The sequence below is a fragment of the Pituophis catenifer genome, unplaced genomic scaffold, assembly GCF_029215685.1.
Source record: "Pituophis catenifer annectens isolate HBS135680 unplaced genomic scaffold, rPitCat1.0.hap2 SCAF_1, whole genome shotgun sequence".
Lineage (NCBI taxonomy): Eukaryota > Metazoa > Chordata > Lepidosauria > Squamata > Colubridae > Pituophis > Pituophis catenifer.
The window spans coordinates 162,036,968-162,049,332 of NW_027256881.1; the positions used below are offsets into that span (position 1 = coordinate 162,036,968).

The 12,365-nt window shown below is 36.7% G+C and overlaps 1 protein-coding gene across 1 annotated transcript in view; it reads right to left on the reverse strand.

The window, feature by feature from the left end:
• Window positions 1-12,365, reverse strand: part of COL4A2 (collagen type IV alpha 2 chain) — a 226,075-nt gene that overhangs the window by 16,757 nt on the left and 196,953 nt on the right. The window contains exons 33-39 of the mRNA XM_070933134.1: window positions 11,567-11,692; window positions 10,067-10,248; window positions 9,374-9,437; window positions 8,139-8,213; window positions 5,344-5,451; window positions 1,311-1,418; window positions 586-657 (exon numbers count right to left, since the gene is read on the reverse strand). Coding sequence (XP_070789235.1) covers window positions 586-657; window positions 1,311-1,418; window positions 5,344-5,451; window positions 8,139-8,213; window positions 9,374-9,437; window positions 10,067-10,248; window positions 11,567-11,692 — 735 coding nt within the window. The remainder of the gene's footprint in view (window positions 1-585; window positions 658-1,310; window positions 1,419-5,343; window positions 5,452-8,138; window positions 8,214-9,373; window positions 9,438-10,066; window positions 10,249-11,566; window positions 11,693-12,365) is intronic.

Below are 12,365 nucleotides of genomic sequence, written 5' to 3' on the forward strand. Positions count from 1 at the left end.
TTTAACCTTTCTGGGTTTCTATTGCTGAAAAGGCTTACTTTCAAATATCTCAGCATGACACTCTCAGATATGATCTGAATTAGAAGTGCTTTCTCAGATATTATGGCCCCCAATAACAAAGAGTTTTCCACATTAGCACTTTAAATTGGATCCAGAAATTAAATGGAAAATAATGAAAATGATGTACCAACAGTACAATATAATCATAACACTCATTATAGACAGTGTTCCAGCTGTCACATTTTGTACTTGGAGGCTTCTGGACTGCTTCTCACATTGCAGTAATCAAAATGAAATATTTTTAGGACATCAGTCACTAAGATTATTGATATAAACTATAATAATAACTTCAGCTGGTAAAAATCACCCCTTGCTACTGGAGAAACTAATGAAGCTAATGACAACTATAAAACTTTGCAAATGTCTATAGATCCAAATTTACCACTTTTAAAGCTGGATTTATAGCTAGAAGCCTGATACTTGGGGGGAAGTGTTGTTCCTTTGATTTCAAGTTGGATATCACTTATTCATAAGAAAAGTCAGGTTTCATAATATATGTCAGACCATCTCAAAACTGGAACATACCTGGTGATCCTGACAAGCCTTTAGAACCTGGCAAACCATCTAATCCAGGAAGTCCTCTGACCCCATGCACACCTTTCAAAAGTACAGCAAAATCAGTATTATTTTCAGACTTAAGAAAAATATAATACAGAATTCTTTGAAAATTTCTGCTGAGTTTCATTTTGTAGGCTAGGCAAATGTTTAACCATTATGCTATTGAAATACCATTGTTAACAGAAGCTGAAGCACACATTATTGAGCCAAATGTAGGAAAAAGCCAGAAAAAACTAGTTGCATAAATTTAATTTTGAATATGGGTGAAGCCTGACAAGAGCACTCACAGGCAGATTATTACAAATATTTAAAATGCCCTTAACATCAAAGAAAAGCAGGTACAGCAGACCCAGATTCAACTCTCATATCTTTTTCTCCTGCCCATGTATCATAATGGACTGACAGCCACTGGTATCTCAGTAGAAGGAATGTTTGACACTTCGGTCAAGATGATGCCTATTACTAGACTTAAGGTTCTTTTCTTCTGACTTTTCCTCTTCTGGTCCTTACAAAGCTGTTTCACCAATGGAATGGATTCTTAAAACCTAGCCCATCCTTTCATAGACTTCCCAAAACAATTCCACAGGGTTGACAGTATTTTTTAAACAGATATAAAACACAGAAAGAGAGGCTGCCACTGAATGTAGCCCATAACATATTAATATCAATTCTATTGGTAGAATTTAATTTACCTTTTCTTCCTGGAAGACCAATATTTCCAACATTTCCTTTGTCACCAGAAGATCCAGGAATACCTGGATCTCCAGATGCACCTTGTTCTCCAAATTTCCCTGGGAATCCTACAGAACAAATAAATATGTATCCATAAAAGTATCAGTGTATTCCTCCAATAATGATAAAACATCAATTTTTGCAAGAATCCATTGTTTATTATTTTAACACTGAAAACTGATATAATAGGAAATAGTTTATGCCACATTTGTTATATTTAGATTATGGGCCTGCAAGGCAAGGGTGAAATCCAGCAAGTTCTGACAGGTTCTGAAGAACTGGTAGCAGAAATTTTGAGTACTTTGGAGAACCGGCAAATGCCACCTCTGGCTGGCCCCAGAGTGGGGTGGGAATGGGGATTTTGCAGTATCCTTCCCCTGGAGTGGGGTGGGAATGGAGATTTTGCAATATCCTTCCCCTGCCATGCCCACCAAGCCATGCCCACCAAGCCACACCCACAGAACCGGTAGTAAAAAAATTTGGATTTCACCACTGCTGCAAGATGCTCTTGATTAAAATTGAAAGGTGTTGGTGATGAATATTGAGGATAACAGAGCAAAACAACAACATCTTGAACTAAGCAAGGCTTCTGTTAAAATTCAAGCTATATCCTTTAAATTTAGGCAAAGAAAACATTTGCTATATTATATGGAACAATCAGACACAAAAAAATCTAATTGTATATTGTCTGGTTTTAGATCTCTTGCTTTTTTTGTAATTTAATATTCCTGTTTGGGCAACAACTTATTAGATTTTTTTATCAAATCCACTGTGATTTAATTGAAAAGAATGAATAGAAAAACAAGCTTGATGATTCAAAACCTACCATTTTTCATTACCAAACCATTGTTTTAATTTCTCACAATAAATATTACTTTGGGGAGATGCATCTCACAAGCCTTCAATAAATAATTTTTGCATCAATTCCCTGACAAATTCCAATATCTTGGAAATTCTTCATAGTCAATATTACCATTAAGAATTACATTTATATATAAAAATTATATACAAAATTTATTGTACTATGCCACTTCTTACTTTATATTAAAATAGAGCCAGATGATCTATTGGCATAAATTTCTGTACCAATCTTGAACAACACTGGGTTTCAAACATTGTTCTTTTAACTATTGACTTTTTAATTTAACTTTCTTAATCTTTTAACTGGAACATGATGGGTTTTCTTGGATTCACCGTATTCTTGGAGATAGTTTGGTCTGGGTTCAATAATCAGGAAATTGTGCAATGTTTCTTGGCAGGCTTTGCAATGATCCTTTCCAGATCATACTTAAGCTACTGAACTGTCTTCTTTCCCTTAATAGCTACTTTAAGAAATATCCCAGCCTATCCAGGAACATAGCTATTGAGTATTCCTCAAAGAAGGACACTCCTTTGCTATTATTGTTTTCTATCTGAATCTTTACTAGGCTAGAAGTCTTCAAATGATTCTCAGTCACCTCCAGCTTTATCCACATGCAGAAGATTTTCTAGCTTATTTCTATGAGGCTATGGGGCTTCTAGTTGTCTTGAAAAGCCAAACTGAGTAACACTACAAGTCAAGTGATTTTTGCTCCTAGTCCAGTAACAATAGTTTCAAAAGGCCTTGATTCAGGTGAAAGCAGGATGAGCTTCCCAACACCCAACTCTTGTAGCATTCCTCTGCCCAGTGGTGAAATCTAAAATTTGTTACTACCGGTTCTGTGGGCATGGCTTAGTGGGGGAGAGGGGGGTTAATGTGACTGGGTGGGTGTGGCCATTTTTTTTTACTTTTAAAACCATTTTTTACATGTAAACCATGTAAAAAAATGCTTTCAAAAGGCTCTAACAATCCCAGCTGAGTTGCCTGATCGTCAGATGGTTTTTAAATGGCTTTGATGATCCAAGCTGACTATTTTTCTTTTAAATGGCTCTGACGATCCCAGCCGAGTTGCCTGATTAGCAGGCAACTCAGCTGGGATTGTCAGAGCTTGGCTTGTCAGAGGCATTTAAAAGAAAAAAAGCCTCTGATGATTGCCCGGCTCAGCTGGGCATGGGGGGCGGGGGCAGGGATTTTTGCTACCAGTTCTCCGAACTGCTCTCCGCCATCGCAACCTACTCGCCCGAGCCAGTCCGAACCGGGAGCGTTTCACCCCTGCCTCTGCCCTTTCTCCAGAAGCTGATGCTCTGAGGTGCCCTTTCTTCTCCCCCTCATCTTTCTCCTGAGAAATGGAGTTAAGAGAAATAATTTTGAAATAATAGAAAATATTTGTAGCTCAGGTTTTAGATTTTGGCAGTAATTTGCTCTCCAAGTTTGTTTCGGAATGTTTTGTTATCAAACTAGGTAACATCATTAGCAGGATTGTCTTGTCCTATTCTCCTTAGCTTATAAGTGTCTTGTGTACCAGTGTGGAGTTAGAGATACTGGGAAGCTAAAATGGTGAAGTGATTTGCAAGGGTGAAGGGCCAGCTGCTTTCTTTTTCTGATATTTCCCTATTTACTGATTGGGACGACCACTAGCCAGGGCAAGATGGGATCATTGCTGGATGATTATGGCAATGTAGAGAAAGCTGCCAGGGCTGTTTTACCATGCAAGCAAATATATACAAACAGTAATTCAGGCAATAGATTATTCAGTAGACTAGTTAAACTAGATGACATTATCTGACTAAAAACATCATGTGGAATTCATGATGAACAGAATAACTCTATATATGCAGATTTATCTGGTGACAACCATGGATTTAAGGAGCCTTGGTGGTGCAGTGGTTAAAATGCAGTATTGCAGGTTGACTCTGCCCATAGCCAGAAGTTCAATCCTGATGGGGCTCAAGGTTGACTCAGGCTTCCATCCTTCTGAGGTTGATAAAATGAAGACCCAGATTGTTGGGACAATAGGCTGACTCTGCAAACCACTCAGAGAGGGCTGTAAAGCACTGTGGGGCTGCATATAGGTCTAAGTGCTATTGCTGTTACTATCTGGTGACAATCATGACACATGGAATATTGTGCTTTAGAATATAAAAAGAATAAATGGTAAAAATGAATGTATTCATGAAAGTGAAAGTGCAGGTTTGAATGATGGAGTAAAATGTTTCCCAGGTAGTATGAATTGTTGTGGGTATGCATAAAAGTACAAATTCATAGCTTGTTTTTATAGTTGCATTTTATGCTGCAATGAACAGTGAGAAATGAAAGAACCTGGGATAAATTTTCAGAAAAAAAATGTGCAACATTATAAAACAATGTGATCTAAGCAAGTAGTTCTTTTGTTAGGTGACATGGACTGAGGGGTCAATTCAGAACCCCACTGGTGAGCATCTATTTACAAAAGGTTTGTTTTGAATATGTGGTATATGCATAAGTCCTTGCATATAATGGTGGGAAAATTATTATTGCATAAATCTAAAAAGCATGATTGTAAGTTTGAGAAAATTGGTGAAGGGTATAATGGTGATAAAAGGTTCTGAAAGTGAAAGTCATGAATGAATATGGTTTGAATAAAAGAGTTTAGAAACAGCACATTGGTGTGGTCCAGTCACAAAGATGAGTGAGAATCAAATTGCAAAATGATATTACCGAAGATGGATCATCAACAGGAAGGGGAAAATTTAAAAAAAAATCATGGATGGATGGACTTGAGATCTTCCACAAAAAAAAAAAAAAAGGAGGGGGGAGGGGGAGGGGGAGAGGATATGAAAGAAAAGACAGTTTGAAGAACACAAGGCAATGTGGTATATGGATGAGGAGAAAACAAGGATAGTAAGCAAGGATAGAAACCAGAGAGGGAGACTGAATTGTTTTAGTTTAAACCATTGTTCGTTTTTCTTATCTCATGCTTTGAGGTTGTTTGTCTTTTCTGCACTAAACATAAAATGCTTACTGTAAAGGGAATAGCATGGTGCCTATGTATGCAACTTCTCAATGTCTAAGTATCACATTGTCTACTCATACTATTTACCTTTGTTTGTTATAAACTTTGCTATTTGTGAATATCTAAAATATAAACACTTCACCTCTTTGTCCTATTAACCCCTGGGATCCTTGAGGGCCTTCCATGCCTTCCACACCAGCATATCCTTGACCCCCAGCTTCACCCTTCTTTCCTCTGTTGCCTTTCAACCCTGTAAAATAGAAGAAAAAAGAATATTTTTTAATATAGTGTTATTTCTGATATGCTGGGACCCATGAAGTCTCCATTTGATGCTCATTCATAAATATTTCAGATGTGTAGTATGGATTCCTAAAAGGATCAACAAGAGGAGAAGAGTTGTATTTTTCAAATATTAAGAATCATATTGTGAACATAGTAATGTAAAATAAATATGGACAACCTGATGTCAACAGGCCAAGTGTGGCCTTAAGGAAATGGCTGTCAATTAAGGCTGACTGGATTTTTTTGGGATAGGATGATATGAGGCAGTAAGCCAAACTGGGAGGAATCCCCAGGGTAGAGCCTACACTAGAGGCTGTAGGGTTTATTTGTTTCAGTAGACTTTTCATTGCTCAGAAGCTTAAACCTTAGACAAACATAGAGGAAACACAGGAAGCCCATTGTTAACTAGGGAAGGAAGGCAACGCAGCGTAGACCTAAATCATAGGTGTCAAACTTGCGGTGTCTTGTTGCCGTCACATGACATTTCCTTTCGTGGGGCTTGGGTGGGTGTGGCCTGCATGTGACGCATCTGGCCTACAGACCACCAGTTTGACACCCCTGGCCTAAATCCTTAGAAAACAACCTATACCTAAACCAAGGCAATTGGCAGTTGGCAGATAGGTACTATCCTAAGTTCAACCTCTAACACAATGCTGATCAACATGCTAGCCATTTATATGTTAACAGCATTTTTACTTACTGTATAGCATGAAAAACCTTGTAGTTGCTTTATAAAATAAATTCTGCATATCTATGCTATAGATCGTAATCAGGTCATTGCAATAAATGTTATAATTCTCATTCTTTCCTCATGTATAATTTCTTTGTATATTTTCCTACAATTTGTATCTGCTTGATACTTGAGATCCATGTAGGACAAGCTAACAAGGGACCAAAGCAACTATGGGACAGAGGTGCTGTTTTGCTATCACCCTTCCTGCCTAGAAAAATGTAAATCTTCATCGTTTTAGTTTCTAGAGATTCAAAAACTTATTAATGTCAGATTCCCAGGATAGATACCTTAGAAATTAGGGTCCCTTCTAAGTACTTTCCAGGCCTGATCCTCTTAATACTGTCACCTACCAAGACTTTTATTGAGAAGCATGTGAATGCTCTAAATGAGCTGAGGGAGAGACACCAGGGATCCCTCCAGATTTTTTAAGCTAGAGTTCTTATGACTAAAGTTCCCACAATTAATTCCATAGCCCCATTAGAAATTATAGGCATTACAAAGCAAAGCAACTTAGAAGGCTACACATCTGCCACATTTAAACTTATTACTGCAGATTTCATTTAATTTGGTGATATTGATGATGCATATTTTTGACAGGTTAGCTAGCTTATTTATTTAATTTTCTTACTGAGTTAAGTCCAAAACTGGTTGGGTTCACTCAACATGGCAAGCCAAAAGAGCCTGAGTGGCATAGGAGGCTAATGCCTCCTACTAAGGCAGCATTTAACATCCAGTTGCCTGCAATTACTGCGAGTTCAATTCTCACCAGGCTCAAGGTCGACTCAGCCTTCCATCCTTTCTAAGGTGGGTAAAATGAGGACCTGGTTTGTGGGGGCAATAAGCTGACTTTGTATAAAATATACAAAAGTATGAAGGCTATTGCTTAACGCACTGTAAGCCGCCCTGAGTCTCCGAAGAAGGGTGGCATCTAAAAATAAATAAAAATAAAAAATAAAAATAAAAAAACCCAGATCAAAACGCAGACATATAAGATCTTACTGTAAGCAGTGAATTCAGTCAATGCATGCCATCATTATGTTATTTCAAAACTGAACAAGGCAGGGAGAGCCTTTAGATCATGGCTCTGAAATTCTTTCCAACTAGGAGGTGTCTATATTTTCTTCTGTATAACAAAGCAAAATATTGCATCTGTGTAAATATTTCTGTGCTTCCCTTATATCGTATCTTTGATTGTAAGTCCCGAGTGCATTAGAAAGCAAGGGCAGCAAACCACACCTGCTTCACTCTGGGTCACGTGGCCGGGAGAAAGGAAAGAAGGAATGAGGTACTCAGCAATGTTCCAAGATGTTATCCAGTTGCTTCATATAGAGGTTCTCTTCAGCAATGGTTTTCTCCACAGACCCAAGCCAGACCCAGTTCATTTTCAAACCCAATCTTTCCTTTACTAGCTACTCCTCTCCACATCAAATTTGGTTCTGCTCTGTTCAGTTTTGGACGGAGACAGTCCTGATTCCCTTTACATAATTTCTTTCCAACATTCTGTTTAGTTACAAAGAACAGAAGTCTAGTAGGAATGTTGAGTTACACTGGAGCTCAATTACAAGTGTGTCTGGAGCGAGAAAGCAGAGAGAGCAGGCTGCATTCTGAGTGGTCTGAACATTGCAATGTTAATTTTCCATCTGGAAATGGGAATCATTATCATGGTTTCATGATAAAGATCCTGATTAAGTTAAAGATGACAAACCTACAAAGCATTTGAAATGTATGAATTGCTCTATCTTAATTAAATAGAATGTTCAGTTATCTTCTGTAATGATATTGAAATGCATCAGAGATATTGTAGTCATTCCTAAGTGCATACAACTGTTAATGAATCTGTTCCCTAGTTAGCTATTTCATCTGATAATGAATTATTCTGCATTATAAATGCACACATGTACACATTACACATACATAAATACCTGCTGGTCCAGCTATTCCAGGAATTCCTTTAGAACCTTTACTTCCTGGCAAATTCATAGTATCCCCTCTGTCACCTATTAAGCAAGAGACATGTTTAATTTTACCAGTATCCATCTTTTGAATATATTTTAATGTAAAAACATGTTAGAGAATTTCTTACTATACACATCCAGATTTAGAGAGACATTCTACAAGATTTTTTCCCCAGCAGATGGAGACACTTTGACTCTTTGATTGGGGAAGATCATCTGATTTCCCAGACTGGATTAAGAAGTACTGGAACATATTCCAGGAAAGAAATTATGCCAATATTCTGAAATGCCAGCATGACTGAACACAGGGTAAAAAATTAAGGAATCCCTTCCCTTTAGCTATTCCCTCCCATGTGTCCAAGCAGATATTACATGATGATAAAAACTCTCCCAATGTTTTCTTATTCTTTACAGAACTTAACACTAAGAAAAAGAACATTCAAGTTATAGAAAAACCATGTATGATAGTAACATTCTTGCAGGATATTCGTGTAATTGCATCTGCCAATGGATGGGAACCTATAACACTATATATGAATAGACATCACTCTCCCAACCTTTTCTAGGAGACTCTTTCTTTAGAAGTCTGAGGATTACCTGTTTTACTCATGCCGTGCCAAGGTTTTTGTAAGATATACAAATGCATTGCTTTAAGCTAGGCCTAGGCCATATAAAAAGGGTTGATTTCAAGAAATCTCTTAAGTGAAGGTGTGAGACCTTTGGTTCTCTGTCTCCCTTATGTCTAATCTATATCAAGCTTTATTCTGTGCATGTATTCTACAATGTTAGGGGAGAATGAGGAAATTCCAAGATCTATAAAAAACAGAAGTTCCTGCAAGAATGAAGATAGAAAATCACATTTTTCTTAAATAAAGCATTAAAATGCAAAAAAATTGAATTAGAAGACAACACACATAACCAAGATATTCATCTTTGTTCAGATAACACCACCAACAAAAACCTTATATTGGAGAGACTGGGAACACCTAACAAATTGAATAGATATGAGCTGCCCCTAGCACTTCTGATAGATTATAGAATGTTCTTTGTTGAGAAATCTGCATTGGTTTTAGTATAATACAAAAAGGCAACAGGTAAATATGAAAGTATATGAAGAATAATATTATTTAAGAAACCAAGTTCAATGCATATATGAATTAAAAAACAAACAAACTTAGATTCCTAAAAATAATTGGACTCACCAATTTCCCCCAGTTGGCCACTTTCACCAATCACACCTGGAACTCCTGGAACACCTTTTTCTCCCTGTCACATTGAAAATAGACACAATCTTATCAATTAGAATTAATATTAACCAGAAATTTGGTTTTCTCAGAATGCTGTCATGAGTCTTGATAAGCACAAATTATAGAATGTGTAGGGTGTTATGTTTTTTAAATTTATCAAATTTGTATGCTTCCTGATTCTCAATTACTCTGGGCAACTCATAACAACTAAAACAGGAAAGTACAATTAAATTTTATTACAATAAAATAAAATAAAATAATAAAATAAAATAAAATATTGATAGGATAAAAACAAAACCAAGTGGCTTCACTATCCCTTGACAAAGGCCTGCAGAAAAAGCCAGGTCTTCAAAACACTCCAGGTACCTATATATAATATTGTATAATTGAAGGGACCTGGAGCAGGCCCATCCTACCAGAAGAAATTGTTGGTCTCTCTAGTAACCAGGCCCTATGCTTTAGATTCACCTTTGAAAAAAAGAGTAAAATCTCTTATGATAATTTAATGTGTTGTGGGCTAGATTTACAGAATTTGGTTTAGGGATTTTGGTGCTTTACTTTATGAGCTCCCATAAAGTAAGAGTTAAAACATAGAGGTAGTTTAATTCACACATGCAGACAACCATCAACACACCCAGTTTTGCTCACCCTCCATCCAGTGATTCCAGGGAAGCCAGGAATACCACGAGAACCTGGGATACCAGTATATCCTGGAACACCTCTTATTCCTTTAATTCCAGTATCGCCTTTCTGACCTTTTTCAAAACCAGGAAATCCAGGTAAACCTGATATTCCTGTCTGACCAGGTAATCCGAGCAATCCTTCATGTCCTACAAAAATACAATTGAAAATGTTAATTTCTTCTCTTCTCTGCAAAACTTTATGTCTCAGGTATGCTTGGCATCAGTAGTAGCTCTATCCAAAAGTTCTTGCTTCTAAATTGGCATGTTCAATAGGGTCATAGATCACTATATCCAACATCATTCTGCCTATCCTGTGAGGTCAATCAAAAGGGCTTGCTTAAGATCCTTCCATGGTGAAAGATAAGAGGATCAGAAAGCAGACCTTCTCAGTGATTGACCCAATGTGAAATATGCTACCACCCGAGAATTCAGACAAGCATTGAAACCTTTCTTTTTTAGACATTTGATGCCTAGTATTGTTTTTATGGTGAACATTTCAAATAGGATTTTTTTGTTTTTAGTTACATTTTGCTATTGTAATACAATATGGTTATTATGTTCATGGATGTCTCTTTTATGCTGCTATGAATTGCATACTAGAACCTTTGATTAAAAAGTAATTAATTAATTAATATTGATTAGAATGCACTTCTTTTCCTTGAATGGGATCAATTGGTGCCTGGCTGTGAATACTATCCTGGTTTACTAAAGCACAGTGTTATCTGGCTGTATCACTTGAAATCAGCCCAGAATAATGAGGATATGGTGGACCATAGCTGGACATTTTCTTCGAGTATTTGGATCTCTAAAGAACAATGCTACTCTTGCCTACTTCCTTAAGCCCTCTCATAAAATTCCTCCAAGATAAATTGTGATGGCCACAACCTTATGTCAGGAATCTAACAAGGCTGTGAAGAGGATTCAGAGTATAATGAACCCCAAGCCACCTCAATTCAGGAAAAGCTATTTTTCCTGTCTTTTCAGCTAGAATATGTAGAGTTCAGACTAATAGGATAGTTCTATAACTTTTCCAGTTTCCCAGACATGCAGACATCTGAGGTTTCAAAAAGGTCCAAAGACTGTTAATATAAGAAGCACTATGTGTCTTCTACTCTCTGAGGGTAATCTGCAATTGGCTGCAACCCTCTTTTTCCATTAGTCTGAAACCATTACAGCTGTATTGTCCACAATTCACTAGGAATCTCTTCTTTTTGTTATTTATGCATTTGAAGTCATCCATAATTCAGGGAAGGGAAAAATTGAAGAAAAGTAAGAGGCAATGAGTTGTTTCAGTTAGGACAGACTGGTAAACTAGGGGTGGGGAATGCTTTCATACAAGGAGGAATGTACAGTATGATGAGACGGAAGCTTGCCCTCACTGTAGAAAAATCAAAACTTGGTGAATACTGAAGGGTACAACAAAACTTTTAATATATTGTATTTATGATACATAGTGGCTCTTTACCTTTTAAACCGATATTCCCTTTAACACCAAATACTCCTTTATTTCCTTTTTCACCTTTCACTTCCAGCATTACGTTTGGCGTGATTTTAGGAGGTGCTCCTGGTAGACCACGAATTCCACGTTCACCTTTCAAGATAAGAATCCTAATCAAGGATGTATTGGAAGCATACAAGTTGCCTTATATTAATTGAATTTGTGCCTTGCTCTATTTATATTGTTTTATTTGTTTCCTAGTATGATTTGATTGCTTATTAGAAACCTATGACTATCACTAAGTGTTGTATCTTATGATTCTTGATGAATGTATTTTATTTTTCTTTATGTACACTAAGAGCATATGCACCAAAGACAAATTCCTTGCATCCAATCACAGTTGGTCAATAAAGAATTCTATTCTATTCTATTCTATTCTATTCTATTCTATTCTATTCTATTCTATTCTATTCTATTCTATTCTATTCTATTCCATTCCATTCCATTCCATTCCATTCCATTTTCATTTTTAGCAATTTCACTGCCAATGGTTTTTCCAGTCCTATCTGGAAAAGTCAAACATTAAAACATGTCATCTTCTCATGCAAAACATATGCTCTACTTTTTCCTCTAAACCTAGACTTCTAGCTATCTAGAGAGAAAAATGCATGCTGTGATAATATTCTTACCATATAAAGCAACATGTTTAAGGGGAAATAGCAGAAATATAAAAAATGCTTTGTCCCTCTTCTTGCAGATTTTTAATATTTTTCCAAATTGTCCCATTGAGTTGTTTGTTTGAAAATAAATTCTATTTGATTTAAAT